The sequence below is a fragment of the Crotalus tigris genome, unplaced genomic scaffold (assembly GCF_016545835.1).
Source record: "Crotalus tigris isolate CLP2741 ecotype Arizona unplaced genomic scaffold, ASM1654583v1 scf7180000019264.1261149, whole genome shotgun sequence".
Taxonomy (NCBI): domain Eukaryota; kingdom Metazoa; phylum Chordata; class Lepidosauria; order Squamata; family Viperidae; genus Crotalus; species Crotalus tigris.
Genome location: NW_024097461.1, coordinates 615,332 through 641,961, shown reverse-complemented (window position 1 = coordinate 641,961; position 26,630 = coordinate 615,332). Strand labels below are relative to the sequence as shown.

General features: G+C 41.8%; 1 protein-coding gene across 6 annotated transcripts in view; it reads left to right on the top strand.

Annotated features, from left to right (window-relative positions):
- SPIN1 (spindlin 1) overlaps window positions 1-26,630 on the top strand; it is a 56,164-nt gene that overhangs the window by 19,736 nt on the left and 9,798 nt on the right. For 2 of the 6 annotated variants that reach the window (XM_039361410.1, XM_039361409.1), the window contains 4 exons: window positions 15,981-16,179; window positions 22,429-22,477; window positions 23,660-23,913; window positions 26,218-26,451. In XM_039361410.1, coding sequence (XP_039217344.1) covers window positions 16,128-16,179; window positions 22,429-22,477; window positions 23,660-23,913; window positions 26,218-26,451 — 589 coding nt within the window. In that variant the 5' untranslated portion in view covers window positions 15,981-16,127. Of the gene's footprint in view, window positions 1-15,980; window positions 16,180-16,263; window positions 16,396-21,388; window positions 21,467-22,428; window positions 22,478-23,659; window positions 23,914-26,217; window positions 26,452-26,630 lie in introns of those variants that run through there. The other 4 variants (XM_039361412.1, XM_039361415.1, XM_039361416.1 and 1 more) reach the window with 4 other exon arrangements.

Genomic DNA, 26,630 nt, shown 5'->3' with positions numbered 1-26,630 from the left:
TCGACAGAGCCCAGAAAAGGGCCAGAATTGAAAATAGGCAGAATGGGGGAATAGGTCCTGATCTACCGCTGGGTCTCCCTTCATCCCCACGGGCCATTTGGTCATTAGGGAGCTCATCACAGTCCCAAACAGAGGGTGGGATAGGCGAATTCTCATCGCTCTCCCGATCCCCCTCCCCACGGAGGTTACAGGAAACCCCGAGGACCATGCTAACCACAGCACCTGCAGGGTCGCAGGCAATGGTCACTCCTCCTGCATTGACGGGGGATCTGCTAGCTACCCTAATAGCACAGGCAGTGGACCGTGCATTTGAGGCCAGGGCTCAAACTTCAAAAGCCAAGTCTCTAGGACTTAAAACGAGGCATCGGGAGGAAACGGAGGACCATCAGGACCTCTCCTCCGTCTCAGACTCGTCGGTCTCTGAGGAAGCTTACCTGGACCAGCCAGGTACGTCACAAGGGATTCAAATGTCTGAGGAGGAGGAGGACACCTCACCTCAAGGGCCGTCCTTCAGCGGCCTGTTTAACCCTTCTCTTTTTGTTACTATTCTGCGCAAGGCTGAGGCCACAGCCCATCTGGGGCATGGGACACCAGCGGAGCCTGTCACAGTTGACACGGAGGCTGAGCCGACGTTCGCCGAAAAGGTAACCACTCAACACCGCATACCATGCCCGACCATGTTCCTAAACACAATAAGGAAACAGTGGGCAGCGCCAACCTCCCTACCGCTTCCTAGCAATGCGGAGAGGAAGCTATTTAACGTAGCAAGGGAGCTAGAGGGAACATTGGAGGTGCCGGTGGTGGACGAACCCATAGGTCCCCTGATATCGGACACGGCCATATCAGGAGATTTTGCTGAGGCTCTTAAAGCCGAGGACCGAAAGAGTGAGTCCAACTACAGGAGAACGCACCAGGCAATAGCTTGGGCTACCAGGGCGTCTACCTCCGCGTCCTTTTTCACCAGAGCCACACTTTGTTGGCTCCGTGAGCTACAGGGCCGGGTTCCCATGGAAGATATACGCACTCATCAGGAACTCAGCAAAATGGTAGCGGCCACGGAATATGCGTCGGACGCAACACTTTTAGCGACCAAGTTTTCAGCCAAGGCAATGGCGGCAAACAACACGAGCAGGCGCATCCTCTGGCTAAAGAACTGGCAGGCGGATACCAAATCCAAGTGGAAATTGGCTTCGGCTCCGTACCAAGGGGCAAAGCTGTTTGGTGAGGCACTAACGCCATACCTGACAGAGAACAAGGACAAGCGCAAGGTCCTTAAACACATGCTTAAAAGGCAGGACAAGAGACCCGGCTCCTGGGGAAGGAAACAATCCTTTCGTACGGAAGCCAGGGTCAACTACTTTCAAAATTCCCAACCCTTCCAAGCTAGACAGGATAGGGAAAGACAGGGGGACAGACAGAACACAAGACATAGGCAAACACAGGGAAGACGGCCCTTTCGGGGGAACAACCGCCCCTTCCGCCGTACCAGATGACTCCCGCCCAGACCTTCCCATAGGGGGCAGACTAGCAGGGTTTGCTCCCCAGTGGGAAGAGACCACCACGGACGTATGGGTCAGGAACACCATACGTCATGGTCTATCTCTAGAATTTCTCTCAAAGCCCCCGAACCGCTTCCGCCCGTGCCCCTGTCCCACAAACCCAACAAAGAGAAGGCTCATGAACGAGGCCGTTCAGCACCTTCTAAACATACGGGCCGTAGAGCCGGTGCCTATGAACCAGAGAGACCAGGGGTTTTATTCTATCCTCTTCGTGGTCCCAAAACCCTCGGGGGGTTGGAGAGCCGTTTTGGATTTGAAAAGGCTAAATTTCTACATAAAATACCGCAAATTCAAAATGCAGACACTACGCTCCATCCTTGGAAGCGTAAGGAAAGGGGATTTTCTGGCATCGATCGACCTCACGGAGGCATACTTGCACATCCCTATCTCTCTGGCTCACCGCCGCTTTCTACGGTTTGCCTACAGGGGGCACCATTTTCAATACAGGGCACTTCCATTCGGCCTGTCATCAGCGCCCAGGGTGTTCACCAAGATTCTGGCGGTTCTGGCAGCACAACTAAGAAATGTACCAGTCAGAGTCCAGTGCTACCTGGACGATATTCTAATCCAGTCATCATCCGCCCAGCAGTCTCGGGCGGATCTAAAGTTAGTGATAAAAATGCTGCAGGACCACAGCTTCTCGGTGAACTTTCCAAAGAGCCATCTAACCCCAACTATGAGAATACTCCATCTGGGAGCGGTCATAGACACAAAGGAGTGCAAGGTGTACCTATCACGGGAACACCTCAGCAGCATAAAGAAAGCCGTAAAACAGGTAAGCCGCGGTCAGTCAGTGACGCTGGTCTGCCTCTCCCAGCTGCTAGGGAAGATGATATCGACCATAGCAATAGTTCCTTGGGCAAGGCTGCACTCAAGAGAACTGCAATGGTTCATGCTCCCGTTTCAGAGACAACAAATCAGTGCATCCCGGAAGAGGGTAGGCATACCTCTGAGAGTACGACACTCCCTCAGGTGGTGGCTATCTCCAGCTCTCCTCAGGGGGTCCCCCTTCAGGGAACCAGACAGAGTAGTAGTCACAACAGATGCGAGCTTATTCGGCTGGGGAGGCCACTTGGGGACCAAGTGGACACAGGGCCGCTGGTCAGCGGTGGATCTCCGACACAACATAAACTGGCTCGAGCTGCGGGCTATTCACCTAGCGTTAAGGCATTTTCACAGCAGCATAAAAGGCAGGCACGTACTGGTCCTGACGGACAACGTGACAGCCAAGGCCCACATAAACCGTCAGGGGGGCACACACTCTCGCTCGCTCTCGGCCGAGGCCCTCCTACTGGGGGCCTGGGCGGAACAAAATCTGGCCTCCATAAAGGCCGACCACATATCGGGGGAGGCAAACATCCAAGCAGATCTGTTGAGCAGATCAACAATAGATCACTCGGAGTGGCAACTACACCCGAGGATCTTCAGGGAGGTCTGTCACCGCTTCGGGCTTCCCCAGGTGGACCTTTTTGCCTCTCCTTCCAATGCCCACCTAACTCGCTTCTTCTCCCGATTCCCATCCAAGGGAGCAGAGCAGACAGACGCGTTACGGAGCCCATGGCCAAGGGGGCTCCTGTACGCGTTTCCACCCTTACCTCTCCTTCCGGCGGTAGTACACAAGATTCTGCGGGAAAGGGCCGAGGTAATCCTTGTGGCCCCTTATTGGCCAAGGAGACCTTGGTTCGCAGACTTGAGGAGTCTCTCCCGCACGAATCCATGGCGGATTCCTCCGGAGAGGATCTCCCTCAAGCAGGGGGAGATCTCCCACCCAGAGCCACAATGGCTACAACTAGCCGTCTGGCTCTTGAACGGTCAATTTTAGCCAAGGGGGCTTGCTCACAGGGTGTAATTAGGGTCATACAGGCATCAAGGCGCCCCTCCACGAACCGTATCTACGAGGCCACGTGGAGAAGCTTCCAATCATGGTGCTCTAAACAGGAATTGTTACTCGAAGGGATCACAATTCCCAAGATCCTAGAATTTTTACTAGATGGCCTAGAGAGGGACCTCTCGCCAAACACACTGCGCAGGCAAATCGCCGCCCTCTCAACTATACTTTCTGCCAGCCCCGGTGAATCCTTGGGCAAGCATCCCTTAATACGATCCTTCCTCAAGGGGGCTGCAAACATCAGACCGCCAACCGTGCACAGGTATCCATCGTGGGAACTACCACGAGTACTACAAGCTCTTACCAGAGCGCCCTTCGAACCACTCAAAACATGTGACATTCGCTATCTGACCCATAAGGTAGCATTCTTGGTAGCCATCACGTCAGCTCGGCGGATATCCGAGTTAGCTTCTCTCTCAATGAGGAAGGACCTGTGCCATTTTCACAGGGACAAGGTAGTCCTAAGAATAGACCCTTCATTCATTCCAAAGGTCAACTCCCTTTTTCACAGATCACAGGAAATAGTCCTACCAGACTTCTGTCCAAACCCAGCTCATCCCCTGGAACAACAATGGCACACCTTGGACGTACGCAGGGCACTAAGACATTACATTTCACGCACAGCGGAATTCCGACGCTCGGAAGCGCTTTTCATATCCTTCCACCCTGCTACTAGGGGCCGGAAGGTCTCGTCCTCTACCATCGGTAGGTGGATTAGGGCATGCATCACGGGGGCATACCAGGCGGAGTCCTTGCAAGTCCCCAAGCATATCACAGCCCATTCCACAAGGAGTGCTGCCACCTCAGCAGCATGGGCCATGCAGGCTTCTATTGAAGAGGTATGCAGGGCAGCCACTTGGGCCTCGCCCTCTCCATTCATTCGTCATTACAAAATCGACAGGTACTCCTCTGCAGAGGCCTCCTTCGGTAGGAGGGTTCTCCAGCAGGTGCTAGACCAAAGTTGCACACGGGACCAGTCTATTCCCCAACCCAAGGGACAATAGGCTTTGGTATGTCCCACTGCGTGGATTATCCATCTCCAGTGCTGGAGAAGGGGCGTTGACTTACCTGAACGCCTTTTCTCAGCACGGAGATGGATAATCCACACCCGCCCTTATAGACTAGAATAATAGGGTATATTTAGTGGAGCCAAAACGTCTTACTGTCAGTCAATGGCTGCGCTCGAGTCAAGACTAAAGGATCATGGTCCAAGACGGGGCGTGGCAACTTTGGCTGACTGATCTGATTGGCCAGGAATACAGTCTCAACCCACTGCGTGGATTATCCATCTCCGTGCTGAGAAAAGGCGTTCAGGTAAGTCAACGCCCCTTCTGTGGGAGTAGATAAATAGGTACCACTTTGGTACGGAGGTGAGCTGTTACTTCATGCAAATGGTCAGATTCCTGCCAACTCTGAACTTTTCTTGATTGTGACGCCCATTTGCAAGGTGACTGTGGTGGAGGGAGGGGCTCCTTGGATGGCACTGCAAGCGAAGCTAGCAAGTGCATCATAGGGAAATGTGTGAGCATTTATTACAAGTTTACTAGTAAATTGGCAGCCAAAAAACTACTCTGCATTATCATTGTAGTCGCCTGCTAATACAACAACTCCAGATGCTAATAATAATAACAGACTAAAGCTTTAGATCCAGAAATGTAGTTGTAAAATTGTTAGGATTGCAGGGATATATTTATTAGTTGAGACTTTCCCATTTTGCTCATATCTACTCCATGATTTCAAATTCTTTTATTTATTGACCTTTGGGTTTTGTATTTTTGCAAATAAGTCATTTATCCAGTATTTCGGTTAATTTCTCCTCTATTGCCAAGTTGAACATGCAAGAATTAGAAGTTTTATTGTTTGTTTGGGCTACATTCATATTTATACTTTTCTTCCTAGCATTTTCCTGAAAGTGTGGGTCTACTTTTCTTTTCTTTTATTTTTTTGATCAACCAAGTGTTGATCCATTGATTGTTATGGGAATTGACCAATAGGCTTGTCACCTGAGCCTGATGTTTATGGGCTAAGAGAGAGTGACTGGCCCAAAGTCACCTAGCTAGCTTTCATGCCTAAAATGGGACATGAACTCACAGTCCCTTGGTTTCTAGCCCAGTACCTTAACCGCTACATCAAAACTGATTCCCATTTTATATTTGCATCAAAAAATTAAATATTTAAACCTAGTCTAAAATTTAAAAATATGATTTAATTAAAAACATGTAAAGAGTCATTCTAGCCACCTTGTAATTTTCCAGATGTTCATGATAATGGTCAGAAACTTTTCTGTACATAAGAGTGATGGTAAATTTAAAGCTACTCTTGGATTCACATTTTAAGTTGTTCATTTGGACTATTTTAGTTGATTTTTTATGATGATTCTGCTGGTTCAGAATGCTGCATGATTATGGGAAGCAAACTGTTAGAGCAGTTTCATCAGTTGCTGGTTTGTTCTTGGCCGCAAAATCTCTTTCCATAACCTAAATTGTAAATGCATTGTCATTAGTTTTAGCTGATTGGGGTTGCCTGGTTTGGTTTAGTTTGGTTTTGCTTTATTCTTAATTGTACTGTACATTGTTTATTATTACTATCTACTATTTAGCAGCAAAGGAGACTGAAAAGAAAACATCAATCACTTACAGCATAGAAACTGGGTGTTTCTTTCCAGGATAGTTGACTTTATCTATACTTTGTGCAATTTATATTTAGTCTGAGAGAGATGATATATTTTCAGAAATAATTTATAACGTGAATTGAACTATATGTACAAAGGAACCTGTGTCTGTCTTTTAAAAAAATCAGATAAATTTTGCTCTGCGAACTTAAAAGACTTGAGATGATGCTTGAGAGAGTAATTGATCAAAGATGTTGGTTTATGTGGGCAAGTAGACCTTCAAAGAGGAAATGAACAGGCTGATGTTAGATGGTCATCACCATATAATTTGCTTTCATATGCCGTCCTCTTCGTATGAAAAGGAATATCAAATTAATACTGTATTTTGAAGTCAATTTATTTTGAAGTAAATTCAATCTTCATACTAGATTTTGATTTGAAAATGCTTGGTTACCTATTTATGTGGTCGGGAAGAGGCAAAGTTATCTAGATTTTAGAGTCAATATAAATTATATATTCTAGTCATATAAAATTATTGTTTCCATCTTATATATTTATCTCTGTAATACTACTGGTCCATAAAGCCCCAAACTAGATACTTGTAGTGGGAGTGTGTGGATGATCTTGGGGGATAAGGGAAAGAGATGCTACCTAATAGGAAACAGATAAAGAAAGGGGAGACCCCCAAGGGCTTAATGGTCAGAAAAACATAGGAAGGACTTGGCCTAGTGCAGGGGTAGGCAACCTTGGCTCTTTTATGATCGTGGACTTCAACTCCCAGAATTCCTGAGCCAGCCATGCTATGCTGGCTCAGGAATTCTGGGAGTTGAAGTCCAGTCATAAAAAAGCCAGGGTTGCCTACCCCTGGCCTAGTGGATCAGATGGTTAACAGTGGCAGAGAGAAGTTTGTACTTTCAGAAAGTTTGTACTTGCAAAATTCTGTTAATGTAGCCTTACAATATAGTAAATTTAGGTCATAATCATGTTTCCTGTCTTGTATACCTGGGAGAGCTGATAATATTAAACATTCTTTCAATTTCCACAATTCAAATCTTTTAAATCCATGTTAAGCTTCTAAATCTTTTAGTCCTGGGAAAGGCACTAATTTGTATCCATTATTACAAAAAAAAAAAGCTTTATTATATATTAGACAACCCCTTGGTATTTTGAGTCAGCCTTTCAGAGATATTTCCATACATAAACAGAGAAACAAAAGCATCACGGGTGGGTAAAAGAAGCAGTGGGAGTGGAAGGAAATTCCAACTTCCTGATGGCTTCCCCACTGATGTTATTTCTGGTAGTTGATAGGGAACATTGGAAATTGCTCCTCTTCCTCCTCCTCCTTGGCTGATGTGTGGAACTGCCTGCCACTTTGCTGAGGGGAGGGGGAACAAAGGAAGCCATGGGTCGTGAGGAAAACTGCGCCCTCATTCTCCTGACCTGTTCACAAGAGTTCCCTCCCTCTACGAAAGAAGAGGGCTCACTTGCCAACCACTATCACCTCCCTGCCAGCCCCGTCTCACAAGCAGGCATCCAAGTCACTCCCTCACCCTCCCCTTACTACTCACCACCATTAAGAGATTTCAGGTTTTATCCTCCAAAGCAGCCGATTGCTGCTTGCCTGTCAGGGTTAGGGTGCAGGGCCCAGAGGGAGGCAGGAAAGAGAGCAGGAATACGCCTCTCCCATCTTCTCTTGTGTTAGACAACCTATGGTTTCTGGAAAGTATAGTCAGAAAGTGCAGGGCCACTGAAGTGGTCACAACTTTCCCAAATTTTGTTTCCATAGGAGTTATGAGTTCCAGCATTCTGTTTGTTAGCCCATTTATGTTACATTGATTCAATAATTGGTGCCCTATGCTTTGTAATTTTGCCCAGCTGAAGTTTACAGATAGAAACAAGAATTTCAATAGTATAGCAGTTCCTATAGATAGCATATCACCAATATAGTGACCTCAAAGAATGTTAGTCCATATGGAATTGCAAACCTATATTCACATATACTATTGTGTAGTAGCCATAGTTCCTTCCTAGAGGGAAATATAATTGCTATTTGTTAAAATACTGTTTATACTTGAGGAACAGCTTGTTTTTCTATCTAGTTCTGATTGTGCCTCAATAAGAAAAGAAAATGTTTCTCCAGCACTGGAGATGGATAATCCACTAATGGGTTAACTTAATCCTCCTGCCCAATCAGATCAAGTCAGCCAAACTTGCCACGCCTGTCCTGGGCCTGTTTGCCCCAGTTTTCGACTTGATCTGGCCCAGAGCAGACGTGCAGGTTTGGCTCACAGGAAGGTAGATAACTATTAGTGGTTTTTCCATTAGATTGTTAGATAGCTAATTTTTCCTTCTTTTGGAATTCCCTGAGCAGCATTGGGACCAACGCTCCTCTAGAGGACTTAAATTTGTTAGATCTCTGGCTTTTATTCTCTTGGAGTCCCCTGAGCAGCGTTGAGACCAATGCTCCTCTAGAGGGCTTAATTTGCTGATTCCCACTGGGACTCAGCTTTTCAAATGGAGGATTCCGTTTGGGCTCCCCCCCTTCCCTCTCGTTAGGAAGAGGAGACTTCTTTCTCTTTCTCCTTTCCCCGCCCAACCTTCCCAGCATCGGGGCTTGTGGCTGCAGCTCTGACGGCCCTAAAGAGCCCGGCTCGGCTTGCGGAAGTCATAGGGACCTCGGATTGACCCGTCGCGTATTCGGATGCGGCAGTGAGGACTCGTCTCTCCTCTGGCATTGGAGCGTGCGGCTGCAGCTCCGACAGGCCTAGAGAGCCAGATCAGCGTATAGAGGCCACAGGGGCCTCGGATTCCTTCGCCACATCTCTCGGCCATCCTGGGAGCCGCGGGATTCGGATCGCCGATGATCAGCTGGGAAGATCTCCTTCGGTTGGTGAGTCCTAGCCGGTTTGGAGCTGGAGGGGGGGGGTGATTGGCCTGAGTCGCGGTTGTCATTTTGCGACCGCGTGGCCTTCCAGGGCCTTGCTGACGGCAAGGGAAGGGGTGTGGTGGGTGGTAAGTAACCTTCACCTAGTTTGCCAGGTCTTCATTTCTATTAAACACCTCCTCTCAGCCTCTGGGTCCTCTCCCCTCAGCGAAGGCCTAGACCTGGACAGGGCCCCGCAGCCTGCGGCTGCCATCTTGGAGGCTTTGGCCTATACCAGGACCACCTTCCTGGTACATCCTAGTCTCCCAACAAGGCCTCACGAGGCCTCCCTGGAAAGGGCCTTACCTGAATTAACAGCCAAGGTTGCCGGGGGGGGGGGAGAAATTCCTCAGATCATCCTTGGTAATTCCCCTTGTTGCAATTGGAATTTATCCAGCTATCCTTGGCATAGGCCCAAGAGTTAATTATTGGGCCTCCTGGTGTCTCAAATCCTAGTCACCTTGGGCTTGCTAACCTCTACAGTAGTCCTAGCCTCTGACACTGTGCTGTTGCCATCTTTTATTTTGCTGGTCTGGCAACATAGCAAGCCCCACTAGCAGTCCGCAGTCCACTTCAGGTGGAAGCAAGAAGGACTGCAAGTAGAACCGGGGCCTTTTTTTGGATACCACTGGTTCAGTGGCCGGGGGGGTGGTAGGGCAACCTAAGTCAACCTTGCCCTACAACCTTATCAGCCAATTGATCCCTTTCCCAGGTGCTCCCTCTCGCGCACCTGAAGATTTCATACCAGCATGGAGGATAACACAGCTTCCCAGTCCAGGGCCGCCTCTCCTTCCTCCTCAGTCCGGAAAAGGCACAGATCTCCTTCCCAAGAGGCCGCTGGTAGGATCGCAGCCATGGTCAGGCCCAAGGCTGCTTCTGGGGGGAAAACCTCCAAATTGGCTGAAAGACAGGCCATCAGGAGACACCAGGCATTGGAAAAAGAGTTTGAAAAAGCTCAAAAACAGGGCAGGCTGAGACTGCTCAGACAGAGTCCACCTTTTTTGATCTACCCCTAGGTCTTGCTGCTTCTCCTCAGGAGGTTTGGGCACCGGCAGAACCTGCCACCTCTTATGACCAGGCCGAGGAGGTACCTGAGGTGCAGGACTCAGGTATCCCACATGGGAATTACCTAGGGTCCTTCAAGCTCTTACCAGGGCTCCCTTTGAGCCCCTCAGTTCGTACGACATGAGGTCCTTATCCCTCAAGGTCGCCTTCTTGGTGGCCATTACTTTGGCCTGGCATATCTCTGAGATGGCGGCCCTCTCGGTCAGGGAGGACCTGTGTATCTTCCACCGGGATCGGGTCACTCTCCACTTAGACCCCACCTTTGTTCCCAAAGTTAATTCTCTTTTTCACAGGACCCAGGACATCGTCCTTCCTGATTTCTGCCCCAATCTGTCCCATGAGCTGGAATGGTGATGGCATTCTCTGGACCTCCGACGGGCTCTCCATTACTACATTAAACAGAAGGTCCCCTTCTGTAGCTCCGAGTCTCTTTTTGTCTCCTTCTTACCTTCTTCCAGGGGTCGGAAGGTCTCGGCCTCCACGATCAGTCTTTGGATAAGAGCTTGCATTGCGGGGGTGTACCAGTCCAATTCCTTGCTGGTTCCTCCCCGTGTCATGGCCCACTCTACACACAGTGCGGCCACCTCGGTGGCCTGGGCCACGCAAGCTTCCATCGAGGAAGTGTGTAAGGCAGCCACATGGTCTTCCCCGTCACCGTTCATACGGCACTACAGGTACGCTTCCGCCGAGGCATCCTTTGGCAGGAGAGTCTTCCAACAAGTGGTGCCTCGCGGCACGGTTCCAAACTTGCCCGCTTCCCCCCGTAAGTGGGCTTTGGTGTGTCCCATTAGTGGATTATCCATCTCCAGTGCTGGAGAAGGGGTGTTGTCTTACCTGAACGCCATTTCTCAGCACGGAGATGGATAATCCACACCCACCCAATTAGGTCCTTAGGCCTAGGGTCTGTTCTGGGAGTCAACACGTCATGCTGTCAATCAGTAGCTGCGTCCTCATCGAAAACTGGGGCAAACAGGCCCAGAACAGGTGTGGCAAGTTTGGCTGACTTGATCTGATTGGGCAAGAGGGTTAAGTTAACCCATTAGTGGATTATCCATCTCCGTGCTGAGAAACGGCGTTCAGGTAAGACAACGCCCCTTCTCTATGTGGTAACTGATTTAGATGCATAAAAAAAATAAAAGCTTACTTATTTGTATTGCAATCAGTCATGTAACCTTGGAGGAATAAAGTATTTTTCAAACTCATTTCAAATTGAATAGGGGACATTTGAAATGGACAATGCACAAACTTTTGTTAACATTTACAGTACGCTGTAGTGGCTATTTGAAAAGAGCATAAGAAAAGCAAAGATATTGACTAGTTCAGCATGTGGAAAATCCAAGTAACTGTATTTGGAGCTTAAATCTACTGCTGTTCACCTATACTGCTATTCTCTGAGGGAAAAAAACCTATTTACTGTATTGACTCCAAAGGTATTTATTTTACATATTTGCATACAGGATGCTAAGTTATGCACTTTTTAGGCAGCACATAACAGTTTAAGTTATAGCATTTAAAATTTCACAAAACATGAAATGAGAAGACTAAAATGTATAAAATGTGGCCATGTTTAATAGAACTGCAAAAAAAAAAAAAAAATGAAAATCACACATAGAGGCCAGAAGCCACATGCCCTGACAATCATAAAACCCTAAGGCCACTGGGACCATGAGATAGGAGGATCATTGTTTAAAGAGTGCTATGAGATTCACCGTTTGAGAAAGATTAGCAGACATAGCTGCAGAAAGTTGCCACAAGAGGGTGCTAAAATGCTATGTTTTAAAAGTATAGTTTGAGTCAAGCATATTGTCCATATGTATTGTACTGTAAAATATTAGATATCTCAAATGTTATATGTAAGTGTATGGTATCTAATGGCTGTCTTCCATATTCCATGTTCCCTAGCCCCTCCCTTGTGGGTTACCCTCCTTTTCAGTATTTATATCAAACTTTCGTAGGTCAGAGATCATTCACCTGTATGGGATTCTGCATCATCAGTACACCGATGGTACTTGTGTCTTTCGATTCCAGGCTGGCCAAATGAGGTTACTGAGGTTCTGTCCCAGTGTTCGGAGCAACACAAATTTGAATGTGTTGGATCACATCTGTCTCCTTCTTTCCTTCTTTCCTTCCTTCCTTCCTTTTAGATGGATGCCCATTCATTGCCTTGCCTTTGAGCAGCTTACAAGGTTAAACATCTCCCCCCAAATAGTACAAACATAACCAAAAAAATAATCATAGAAATCAGTAAAATCATTTTTAAAAATATTAAAAACCATAAAAAACACAAACATTTATTTTTCTAAAAATATAGCCAAGCTGTCCACCAACATCAGTGGATCCCCATCGGGCTGTTCCAAAAAGCCAACAAGGTCAAGGCCACTTTCACTCGGGAGATGATGTTGCAAAAGGTGGGCCCTGCAGCAGAAAAAGCTCTCTGGGGTCTTGCCAAATGACGACATAGACAGGACCCATTACATGTCTTTTTTATCAGTTCTGTGTCATCTCACATCTTGACTATTGTAATGCACTGTATGTGAGGCTGCCTTTAAAGACCACTGAAAACTTCAAGTGATCTAGAATGCAACTGGCAGGCAGTGATAGGCATGTCTCCGTATGTCCACATTAATGCCTCTGCTTTGTGAGCTGCACTGGTTGCCATTTTGTTTCTAGGAGCAATCCAAGGTTGCTACCTATAAAGCCATACATGGCATAGGTCCTGGTTACTTGAGGGTCAGAATAGATCCCCCGCTTCTAGGCTATGCTTTCTTCTTCTCTCAGAATAGATTTCAGTTATGCTTTTTTCCACAGATTCTCCTTTTGAGCAGTTTCTTTGCAAAAGTCCAGAGGAATTCTATCAACCTCACCATCGTTACATTGTGGTAGCTTTGGCTGCCATGATTTGCTCCTCTGTTGTTGCATTTTATTTATTTTCCAAACCATTTTCTACCCATTAAGAGCAAATGGATCATCTGGATCTTAACTTCCCATTTCACAGGGTGGATTGAGTTGCTCATCACCTCAAAATTTAACCCAAAGAAGTTCCCCATGCTTTCTCATCTCTCCTCAAGGAGTTTCTTACATATTAATTGATTCTGTGCTATCAGGGCAGTTACTACTCTTAACAGTCACCTAAGCAGGTTTTCTTAATGATAATATGTAGCTAAATGTAAATCCTTTGTGGATTTCATACATAAGGAGCACTGACTCTTTACAAAGCCAGATTCACCAATTTTGGGTGTGTACTTCACTCATAACACAGCTCCTCTCATAAGAATATACCTCATAACCATTTTTTCCTTCCACCCTCCAGCAGACAGTACTAACTTTTTTCCAATAAGTAATAAAGTGCTTCATGAGTTCTAGCTTGTCTATTTCCATCATTCTGCTGGAAGGTTTCCTCCTCCTTTTCATGTTATCAAATCTTTCAAGCCTTATCTATATGTGGTCAAAGCCCTTCAGATTGACTCCCAAGTCAATTGCCATCATAAAAGATGGCATTGTGGCATCAACTCACCAACTGAGAGCATTATGTGCCTTGCATAGATATGATCCTTCTTTTAATTTCATGGGGTAAGACTGTTATTTGTCCAAACTTTTCCTCCTTATATCTGATTCTGCATTCTACTTGGATTGGGCTATTATATTGCCTACCGTGGTTTCCCAGTTCCTCAAAACTGAAAAAGAAATTAGCTTGCTGTCGAAGCCAATTGACTACCAAACACAAGGCGTGAAACAAAAGGACTTTTATTTTGGTACCAAGATATAAGTGGCCCCAGCTTTGAAAGCTACCAAGGGTCCAATTACAGTTTTATAGCAGTTTTTATAATCAAAAATGATTCACATACACCCCTTTGCCCTGCCCTCAATAATACATGCATAACATATAATATTGATTGGTTACCTGGATTGCAACCCCCTAAAGCTTTCTTGCTTGCTATGCAAAATAGTTAAATGTTACATCACCTATTGCCCACCTCAGGTCATGGGTATCTTGCAAAGCTTCTAGTTCAATGGTTTTCAACCTGTGGGTCGCGACCCCATTTAGGGTCAAATGACCATTTCACGGGGGTCGCCAAACAATGCAGTCCGCCATATTTTCCCCCTTTTCCTTAGCTGTGCTACTCCCTCTTATTCTATTGGCTTTTGAAAGCCAGTAGAATAGACCCTATTCAAAAGACTATTCTATTGGCGTTCGAAAGCCAATAGAATCTATTGGCGTTCGAAAGCCAATAGAATAGACTCTTTTGAGTAGAGTCTAATTCTATTGGCTTTCAAAAGCCAATAGGAATTGTCCAGGCTGTCTCTGCCCTGCTGAGCCCGCCAAAAGTCCCATTCTGTAAACGGTGCTGCAAGTTGTCTGCAGCTAAGGCGAGCTTTCTGGACGTTTCCACCCCTCCCTGCTGAGCAACTACTAAATGTAAGTAAAAGAGGGCCGGGGGGGGAGGTGGGAGGCCGGTGGGCGCAGGGAGGGTTGCTGGTGCACGTGGGGCCCGGCGGGTGCCTTACCTCCCTTGGGCTAGGCCAGCTGGTACCCAGCCGGTGGTAGGCCTGCGCCGTCGCTGCCGCTTGCCAGCTACGCCTTGGCCGGCGCAGGGGGCGGCACCACGCATCCGCGGTGCTCCCGGGCCGAGGTGGTTGCTGGGCGACGGCCTGCGTGCACCCTCGGCCTGCCCAGTGTGCACTCCAGCCGCAGGAGAGGAGGCGGAGCGTGCGCGCCTCCTCCTGCCCCACCCGCAGGGAAATACAGGTAGTCCTTGACTTACGACCACATGGTTGGGGGTCGCGGCATTAGGAAGGTTGAGAACCACTGTTGTATTTTCCTGTGCCAACTATGTGGTTTTGAGTTTTCTTGTAAGTGAGCTATTCATGTACCCAACATCCTAAGTGGTTTCTGACAGGTAAATCTCTCGCTTTATTGCCCCTGCAGCCCCCCCCCCCCGCAATGCTATCAATTGTTAGCAAGCTTGTATGCGTAGTGAGCAGAAAGAAAATGTTGTTTAATTGTCTAAGAGTAAATGTTTCTCTCACAATTCATCTTCTCCACTCTCATGTCCATCACGCCCATACCTGGTCCTATCTCCACATATGACCCTTTTTCTGATCCCCAGGGCCTCATCTGCACATATATTCTTTCATCTGACCCTTCAGAAGTCTTGAAGACATGTTATGATTTAAATCTTTAGTTAAGTCTTGGTGATCCGTGGCCATGGTCTTTGGCCACAAAAGGTATTTAAAGGGGGTCTGTGACGAAGAAAATGTTGAAAACTAGAGCTATAAGCTATAAAATGTATTTTATGGTGCACAGCCACATGACCTGTGTGTTTGGATTCATAGATTGTCACTTCATGAACCCCTCATCATAGATGAGTAACAGATCCTTTTGGATAATCTCGTTCTCTTTCCGTCCAAATTAAAGAAAACTTGACTGCCTGCATTTTAAGAATTACCTGGTTTTGAAAATATTAGGTCTGGAGGAGGTACTCAGCAAGGCGATGGGAATAAAGAAATTACATTTTTGCTGGTCTAAACTTTAAGAAAAATAAGAAATCTGGGGGGTTTTCCCAGTCAGATTAGTGAGAACTTTTAACTTTGTTCAATCCAAAGAAAAATAACAATTATGACAACCTTACTGTACTACAAATAACTGTCCTTAGTGATTCCACAACACGATGTAGGAAAGAGGTTGTTGTGTCTAAAGGTCCTTCATCAGTGGAATCTGAGAAAAGGAACAAGGAAGGAAGCCATGTAATATGTCATAATGTTACAACACAAACTTTGCAACTTATGTCTCTGTCAGGCATCATAATGCATGTGCATATTGTTTTATCATTGTGATGGTGTGGATATCTATGCCTTTCATTGGCCCAATTAGATGCACAGACTCTCTTACCATTATTCTATAGATTTTTTACTAATTATTTTTCTCATTTGCAGAATATTGTAATTGAAGATCATCAAGGGAAAATAATTCCATTTTGGAGTTTGGTGTTATTATTCCAAGACAGAGAAATTTTGCAGCTCCAACAGAACTGGATTTTCACCCTAGTTTAGCAGCTTTGCTGCTCACTTAAATACTGATGAATGAAGACCCCATTTGGAAAGGCACCAGGTCAGCGATCCAGAGCTGATGCAGGTAGGTAATACCATCCTACATCCCATCAGTGGATAGCAAACATTGATGGCTGCAGATCCATATCTTGCATTGTGGTGCTTCTAGGTGTTGGAGGCCAGATGCCTGTACCTGAGAGTTCTGCTAGTTTCTTGCGTTTGTCACACTAGACATCCACTGCAAATGTAGACTGGCACATTCATACTGGAGTGCTCAACATGGCAAGAGGGACGTAAGAGGGTAGGTGATGTTCCTGCTGTTCTTTAGAACTATTGGCTACTAAACAGGAAATCTAAATAAGTTTCTCAGGAAGTCTCTTCGAAAATTCTAATCAGTTTAAAACTTGATTGTTAATTGTCCTTACTCTTTTCTTCTTTGAATATTATCTTGCATGTGCAGGTGTCCACCTAAATTTGCTTTGTCCTGATAAGGCTTTGGTTCTTTTTAATCAAAAAGGATGTGCAAAAATATTTAGGCAAGTTTGCTTACAGTCTCTATATGCAGCATGAATTAAGCATGCTGAAGGAGGGAGGCCAACTGTACAATTGCAACTCATTCTTTCACCTCATGCACAGTTAAGAATGTTTGCATATACAGAGGATTTAGTTGTAGTTTTTCTGCTGTCCTCATATTGACATAATTTGACAAATTGTGTTTTGCTATTTATATCATCCCTTAAATCATTTCAGGCAGACTTTGCTTATAGGATCTGTGGTGTGTGTGTGTGTGTGTGTGTGTGTGTGTGTGTGTGTGTGTGTGTGTAATATACTGCATATAAATATTTGGTTATTGCAGAATGTTGTCCTACAATAGGTTTAAAATGTAGGACCAGGAATGGTGCTGGATTTTTGACATATATAGATAAGGTGTGTGTGTGGGGGTGGGTGGGTGTGTGTTACTAAAATTCTCAGGTCTGTAAACTTTAACTGGGCAAAAAAAGGTGCCTCATAAGGCAACTATTTTTGAACCAAGGTACCTTAAATAGAATAACTCAAAGAGTATGTCTGAAAGCTAGTACCTTACTTCCAGCTAATGAACCATCTTTAGTCAGAATCATGTTACAGGTTACTCCATATGGAATTACCTATATCTGTTAAGATTTAGCAATCTGAGTCTGACAAACAGAGAAGCATGCTTTAACAACAGATCAGATAAAAACTTGCCAGCCAAAACTGATAATGTTAACCACAGATAACAATTACCATAGATCAGGATTGGGCAATTTTCCCAAGGGGGCACACAAGGAACTCAGATTACTCCAAACTCATCAATGAGGGGCCCAAAGAATAAGTAACTGAAAAAGAAGCGAGACCAACACTCTGGGACAATTCTCGACAGTCCAGATCATGGAAAGGTTAAGTGCTGTTTTCAGTTTCCCCATATAAATCTACCTGAGATTTGAAAAGACTCAAGTTCTGGACAAGGGAAGCCTCAGGAAACAACCCACTGAGTCCCAAAGGAAAGTGGGTGAAGGAAAGCCTTTCTGAACCAAAGGAAAGGTCAGGACTATAACCATGGCATGGGTTTTGCCAGAGTAAAAAAAGGAATGAAGCCCCATTGGATTGTGTATTGAAAAACTTGATGGAGGGGCTCCCTAATAAAGATTAAATTGATTCATTTTTTTGATGAGTAACTTCATTATCAGTCAAGTAAAGTGATCACCAGAAGAAAGCCTGGATTATACTGCAATGTTGCAATTGCTCCTTTATCGTAGGAAAAAGAAATAATTGGAATATATGTATGAACATGTTTTAAGTTTATAAGGAAAGAAAACAATTTGCAGGATGAATGTTATGCAATATTGACAACAGAGTGAATGTAGCAAGTATGGAAAAGTTTTAGTTGATAATGAAAATAATTTCACCATCCTATATCATAATTTGAATCGCTCTGAGAAAACATGTCCACTTTGAAGGTGGAGACAAGTAGTTTATCACTTTCACATTCTGATTTAAGATATGTCCTTGAGGTCCCCAACAGAATAATATCAAAGAAGATATTAATATTAAGAAGACCTGAAAAAGATAAGGTCTTCAACAAAAATAGCTTCACAGGATCCTAAGTCATGTAGATTTAAACAGAAAAAGGTTAATTACTGGCTTTTAAAATAAAGTCCAAAATCCAAAACTTCCATTTAATTGAAATTTGAAAAAAATTATAAATGATTTTATGACATATAATTATCATAAAGCATTTTACACACACACACACACACACACACACACACACACACACACACACACACCTTTCAAGGCAGATACGTTACTGTATATCTCCCTGAACCTTTAAAGAACTTTTCCAGAACATGTGAAGCTCTGCCATTGTTGAAGGCATTGAGGAATCTGGTAAGCAAATATCTCTGTAACCATTGTCTAATGGGTCATGGTGATATGTGTATGTCCATATGTGTTGTAGTGAATATTGCATGTGGTTATGGCTACATTGTAATATTTAGGTTTGATTATTACAGGTTTAAAATGTACGACCAGAGATAGTGCCAGATATTTTTGACATCACTACATAACTGATTCTTCAGCTGCACTGCACTGCAGAATTATAATGTGCAAAGTTTAAATCTTAGTATTAGGCTTGTGTCTATCTTCCCAGATCCAGCAAAAAAATGCACAGAATTTAACTGCTTCTGTACACTACCCAATCAACCTGGCTAAAACTTTTTTATATCAAGTTGACAGGGAACTGTGCAGCAGCCATCCAAATGAAGTTGGAGACACAGACACAAACTTGTAGTCCTTTATATAAATATAAACATATTTAACATTTAACAAATTTACAGCAGTCTTTGTTATCATCCAGAAAAGGAAGAATACAAGATAGTCAGGAATATCATGAGGTAAATCTGAACAGTATGTAGAACACACAAGAAAAAAGAGGGAAAAAAGGGAAACTCCCCCTTTATACTTACAACAACCAATCATCGCATTGGTTGCATCATGCATGAGTCAGCACTCTCTAATCAACTACAACTGTATGTTAGGACTATTGTACACTTTACTGTTCCAGCTACTAAATTCAGTATCCTAACAAAAGACCGCTACTGAAGAGAATTTAGTCCATTGATTTTCATCTCTAGAATCACAAGAGAATTTCTGATAAAAGAAAAAATGCAGTAGATTTGTCTATTTTTTCATGAATGACAGTATAAAATACTTCTGCTATTATTAGGTTGTTTTTTTTAATTATCAGAGCACAATATAAATATATCTGGCTTGAATAATACTAGCATAGAATAGGAACTGGTAGTCATTATTGAAACCCAATAGTGGAAAATGAAATATAATTGTGTTTTGTTAGATTGGCAATTAACAGTTGATAAAATAAAATAAGTTAAATATTAAAATATTGTGTTAGAGACTTAATCTGTATAGAAGCTTTCTATACTGTTTTCATATTATGTATCAACATACATGTTATTGCTTGGATCCATTTATAGTTTTGTGAATGAAGATAGGGTGCACATTTGCAATATATAATAGTCAGAACACTTTGTTTTCTATATTTAGAAGATCCAAATGCTATGACTTTTTCAAAACAGTGACAAACCCTTTTCCATATCTATCCCATAAAGGCTGGATGTGTCAGCACAAATTGCTTTCCTTGTAGTTATATAAAGTAATGTGCTATTGTGTTGTGTATTAAATCAGTTGTCATCCTTATTGTAGGGACAATCTGCTATTCTCAAAGATGGAAATCTTTGAGTTGATAATCTTTTATCTAATAATTTTGGTGAACACTGAAACCAATGATGACACTAGATAACTGATAGCAATTCTATCTGGTGCATATATTGCTAATATGAAAAACTCTGGCTTTTGCCCATCCACAAAAAATGTTAAGGAAAGATTTGTTTTTTAAGTGGAATAATGAGAGAATTTACTAATATCTTCAGTCGAATTATATGACGAGCTTTTTTTATAATAGGATCTTTCTTATTATGTTGTTGCCACTAAATCTTCTAGGCTTCTTCTAAATCATCTTTCTGTTCTAAAGGAATATTAATAATGTGTTTTCAGTGATATGATCCATTTAAAACATTCAAGTAGCCATATGTTACTTAACAAAGCTTTATTTTGGACCATAGACTATATTTTAACTGTGCAATGTTAGGTATTCAGCAACATATCTGGCACAATTTTAATAAAAGTGGTTCTATTAGTAGTAACTATATTAGAATAACAAAGCTGTGGCTCTGATATCTTGCTTTCAAAAAGTTAGGCAGTTTGCTTGCTCTTCATGATTTCATTTGATTATAGACCAGTACCTAATATATGCATTTCAGCTTTTTTGTCCTAACTGATCCTGTGTTTGGGTTTAGCCAGCCTTTGGGGATAGAAATTAAAATTCTAATATTAAAAATGTGATCCATATCTTAAATTGCACTGCAGCTGATGCCCTTGAGAAAATTAAGGGTTTCTTTAGAAGGCTGAAGAACATATTTTCTGTTAGCTCCCAGTTTAGGGAAAGGGAAAGGAAAGGATTACTTGGCCTAGCCTAAGCAGATTTAATTATTCTTGTTTAATAGCTTGCCAGAATATGTTAAGACAACATTTCTTGATATCACTTATTAATTTCATTTAATATGCTATTTTTGCCAATTTTGAATTATTATGCAAAATTGTTTGTGCAAAACAATTTAAATACTAGTAGTGTATTCAATAAATAACTATGAGCTGTACCAGTAGTCCTCAACTTATGACCACCATTGGGACTGAATCACTAAGCAAAGCCAATTGTTAAATAAACCAGCACATGACCAGACCCAGTTTTAAAACCATTTTTATTGTGGTCTTTAAGCAGATCACATTGCTGTTAATCAAATCTGGCTTCTCCAATTGACTTTGCTTGATAGAAGCCATCTGGGAAAGTCGCAAATCATGATCATGAGACTTTGAGACACCACAACTTTCATAAATGCAAGCTGGTTGCCAAGTGTCAGAATTGTGATCATGTGGCTGCAGGGATGGTAGGATGGTCAGAACTTCAAGGGTAGATTATAAACCATTTTTTTCCAGTGCTGTTATAACTTTGAACCCATTAGGCCCAAGCCCAGAGATGAGACAGAGATCACATTGAGTCCAATTCTTTATTTGCTTATACCTAATAGACAGAATCTTGCCAAAGTAAGGCTATAATTTTCTAAGCTATTAGATATATCCGGAGAGATTTTAGGATGAGGCTACTCTTAACCTCTTTCTCTCTCACCCCTCGATCTCAGGGCTATGCAGTCTCTTGATCCAGAGCTCCCTCTGAGAAAGTTCTGAGTTGGCAAAATCCTCCCCCTCTGCTGCTGCAGGTGCACATTCCATCACAGAACCATCATTAAAAGAACAATCCTAAGTGAAGAACCACCTGTCAAACTATTTTATATTTGCAGCACTTATCTAAAGAACCTAAGTTATTTGTAAACACAGACCAAAACAAATTCTAACAATTCTGGGATAAAAGACAAATAGTAAAATTGATAGGGTTGCATAAAAAATGATCATTTGGTATAATGACTAGGTTGATATGCCAGTATTTAGCAACCATATACAGGTTACAGAAAGACACAACATTTATGTAAAATGGACATTGTCTGGCTTTTTTCAAATTAAGAAAAAGTTTTGACAGGATAAATGCTTCTATATGGTTGGCTTGTTCTTTTATGGATCAGATTTACATTATATTTGCAGAGATACTATATGATCATATAACTTATGATATAAGGTATATAACAATACACAGAATTCCTAGAACATGACTGCCATATGCAAGGCAGACCTGGAATATGTTTTAAAAATAATTTTCTATAAATTTCAGGTTTTATCTAATATTTTCATTATGACCATGGAGATAACCCAAAATATTCTTGATTCATACCTGTGTTACCTTTGTTAATTAGCTCTTTAGTAGTATGAGAACCAAAACAACTGTGTAAGAAAGTTGTCTAACCATAATATTTGCCTTAATTTGGAATATAAAATCCCAATAACATGAAATATTTTTTTCTATTCGAGTATCTAAGCAAGCCTAGTTATAGATTCTGTCTTCTGTTATTGGAGACTGACTGTATAATTATGAATATCAAGGTATCTTTGGGGACAGGGGAAAAAGTTTAATTACTGGGGTTGGTTTAAATTAGGATAGATTGGATTTGACTGATATGCTGTGTGTATAACCACAGCAAATGCTCTGTGAAATAAGAATAAAGTTTAAATTTTCCCATCGTGAAATTTTGCCTCTTGTCTTAGTTCTTGTTTGCTTTTTTTCTTGTAGGGCATGCAGGTGTCTCTGCCAGCATGATGAAGAAAAGAGCTTCTCACAAGTAAGTAGTATTATCTTAATCTCATGCTTTCCATTTTTATGCACTTAATCTCATGCTTTCCATTTTTATGCAGTATAGAGCTTGTGAAGAGTAGCTGTTTGTTGTATCATCTGCAAATCTGCTCAAAAACTAGTTTTCTGGATATTTTAAGACTTTATTTTTTTATCTAACATGGGCATTATAAGAAGACTTATCACCTCTTGTGTTTTTTTCTGTAATATATCAATTTTATCATAGCAAAAGAGTGCTAAGGAATGTAGAATATGAGATTTATAAGATGGACAATGATAAGGTTATAGAGTTGAAAGGTATTTTCATCCCATCCCAACTTACTGCTATATAATAATTTTAGCAAGAAATAAAAAAAATATGAACCACATTGAATTCGTGTTAAGCCACATCAGTTATTCATGGTAAGAATGGTAAAATTTTTCTACACCTCTGAAATCAAATCCCATATGTTCAAGATTATTTTCAGCATGGAAACACAAGGCTTTTGGTTTTCCAAAGCTTTGGCTGTAATTTCTCATATACCCAAACTGTCTCAAGTGTTTCCCAGCCCTGGGAGGCTTTTTTTTTTTGAGAGAATACAAACCTCCTGTCAAGTTGCAGGGTGGGAATAGGGCAGAAAAAAAACCCATTGTTTTTAATGAATACGGAATGTTATGCTTTGGAGACAAAGATTCTAGTAAAATCCATATTTTTGAAATCAGATAGGTAAAATAAATTTATGTTAATTACAAAACATATATTTCTAAGAAAAGACTAATGTTTCCTTGGCCAGGATCAGAGCGCTACATTAAAGTGGAAATTTTCTGGAGTTCAGCCAGAGTCTACTTCTGAGATAATTCTAGAATCACATGAAATAATTTTAGAAAGATCCAAGACTTCATCTCTCAAATGAGGATATATTTGCAGGGAGATATAGTCATAGTATTATTTACTGAATGTGTTGCAAATGTACTGTGCACTTGGCTCATTCCTGAAAATTGTGTCCATGTGTATGTATTAAATAACTAAATTTCCTAATATGAAAGAGTAGTTAAGTATGAGATGCTTCGTATTATTTATTAAATTGATTTGCTACCAGTCTTGCAGTTCAATGTGACTCTGAGCAGTTTCTACAAAGTAATAGAATTTTTTCAATGTATTTACATTTTATGGCTTTATATATAAATACAGAAAGCATCGAAACAACGTGGGACCAAGTAAACCCATTTCTCAACCTAGAAGAAATATTGTAGGCTGCAGAATACAACATGGATGGAAAGAAGGGAGTGGGCCTGTTACACAGTGGAAAGGCACAGTCCTAGACCAGGTTCCTGTAAACCCCTCTCTCTTCCTTATTAAATACGATGGATTTGATTGTGTCTATGGACTAGAACTGCACAAAGATGAGAGGGTTTCAGCGCTTGAAGTCCTCCCAGATCGAGTTGGTAAGTATTTTGATGGAGTCTAGAAGTGTTGGGTGTTAATTGTCAAATACTGCCACAGGCTATAGAAGTGAATGGATAATGATTTTATGCACTAGGGAATGTTAGATAGAAAATTTACTGATTTAAATAATCCCCACGTCTTTATGAACAGCTGTCAACTGAACATAGTACTGTTTAAAGTGCAAATATAAACATTTTCATATCCCACAAAGCAGCAAATTAAAATATAAAAAAATTGTCAAATGATAAGAGAACCTGCAAATGCTTCCAGTTTACTAAGAATCATAGCCTATCCCTTCTGCTCAATTCTTACTGAAATAAATGCTTACCAAGTTCTCCTTTTGAACCTTTTCAAGGATGAGCTTTACATAGTAAAGGCAGTACAACCGGTGAATCCTTTTTGTCAATAAATTAGCTTCTAAGAAAAGCATTTCCAAATAATGATATAAACGTTAATGGTTGTGATAAAATTGAACAAGTTTAAGATAAGTCATTTGTTTGATTTATTAAATTTATAGACTGTGTTCTTGCTTAATCCAGTGCTCAAGGGGACTAGAAATACATAAACTAAAGCAAGAAATATTTGTAATATATCAGTTAAACATGCCACACTTCTGAGTTTTATTCACATGTAAGTATAAGTGGAGAGCACATATATATTTATTAGAACCATTTTAATATTCTATCAAGAAGACTCTTACAATAATAAGCAGACTATTACTTTTTAAATTAATTTTCAAGTACTCTTTGAAAGGAGATATATATAGAACACAAACACGTTTTTATCCTAGAAACTTTAAGAGACCTATTAATACTTTTATTCTTGCTGTTAAAAATAATGTGAGCCAGTCTGCCTTAATCCACATTGTAAAAGCAAATACTACATATCAATAGGAGGCAAGAGTATTCGGTATGTTTGCCACCTTGAATTTTATAGATATAAGGTCAGGATGTTGTTATTGTTATGATATTGGAAAAAAGCTAGTCTACTTTGCATTACAGCCATGCAATTCCTTGAAAGTGTATATTGCTTTGACAAATGTTCAGAGAGGCCCTCCATCAAAGCTATTTCGCAAACAGTTTGGCCTCCCATCCCTAAGAGCAAAGTGAAACAACTGTAAACAGCCCCAGTTCCTAATTCTCCCCCCCCCCGCCGCCCCTACTTAGTTTGAATTTATTCTCAGTGTTCTGGACATTGTGTGCCATGCACATATAATTGAAGTTTTGGTGGAGCAGTGGTTACAACCATAAATTGCCAAATCAAAAGCTGGGATTAGCAAACCATGTATCTGGACAAAATATTATGATTATACAGCTTCTACTCTGATGAGCTACTCTGAGGACTTCTATGATGAATATTTCTCCAAGATTTCTCGATTTATCTCTACATATGATTACCCGCGTGTTAAGTTCTTCAGTGGATCCATGACAACAATCTTCCTTCCTTCAGCCAATACCAATACCCATGGCAAGAACTGCACCCCAGTAGTCTAGTAGAAGGCAGAACTAGACTATGATTTATTGAAAACAGCCTATCTTTGTTTATGGGAAATCACTGCCAGAAGATTTAATGATGGTATCTGTATAGAGGCCTATAAATAAAGACTGCCTGGTAAACTATTACTTAATTTGAAGCAGGATGGAAATCTATCTTGATCTGATCAGTTGTGCTGCTATATTTATGGGATCCTGAAATCCAATTAATTGAAATCCTGTTTCAATTCAGTAATGACTGTTTCTAATGAAATAACTTAAAATCATATTCATCAAGCCTTACTGAATCTTAAATACTAATAATATAATTTAATAAGCTGCTATGGTTTGTTTCCTAAAACTTTTATGAAGTCTTGGTCACTTTATTTGAATTTCAGACCATTTTGCCCCATCTCCAATCTCTTCCATTCCGCAGCAAATGTTTTAATAAGTCTAAATTGTTATAGAAAGTGGGGTGAATATTTCTTAACACTAAAATTCAATATTTTGTTCTTTTTTGTTATTGAAGTCACCTCTAAAATTGAATCTTATTCAGTGCTTAATGAAAAATTTTATTTCAGTTAATCTAATAAGTGTTTTCTTCAGCCTTTAAGTGTGATTGCTGAATACCCTTCTTACCTAAATCCCGTATAGAGAATTTTTAATTATGTTAATCTTGAATAAAATCTTGAGTAAAATTAGGCATCTATCTAGTTTTGAAGTTGAGCAATGCTCAATTGCTGCTTTTATACTATTTTTCTGGCATCTTAAAATAGATTGGGTTTGGGTATAGCTTATAATGTTAACCAAGCACTGAACTGTATCTTTCAGCTTCGTCTCGGATCAGTGATGCCCACCTGGCAGACATAATGATTGGCAAAGCAGTAGAGCATATGTTTGAGACAGAAGATGGCTCAAAAGATGAATGGAGAGGAATGGTCTTGGCTCAAGCACCCATAATGAAGACATGGTTTTATATTACCTATGAAAAGGATCCTGTCTTGTACATGTACCAGCTCTTAGATGACTATAAAGAAGGCGATCTCCGTATTATGCCTGATTCTAGTAAGTTGATTCATATATAAAAATCAATTTAAAATTCTCAGAGTTTGCTAGAATACAGGAGTTTTGAGAATAAATTTTATCACCAGTACAAAGAATAATTCTTGTGAACTGACCTGAGAGCTGCACAAGTAGAGAACAGAAAGGTTCTTCGACACAGTTGTTGCATGTTTTGAATGTTC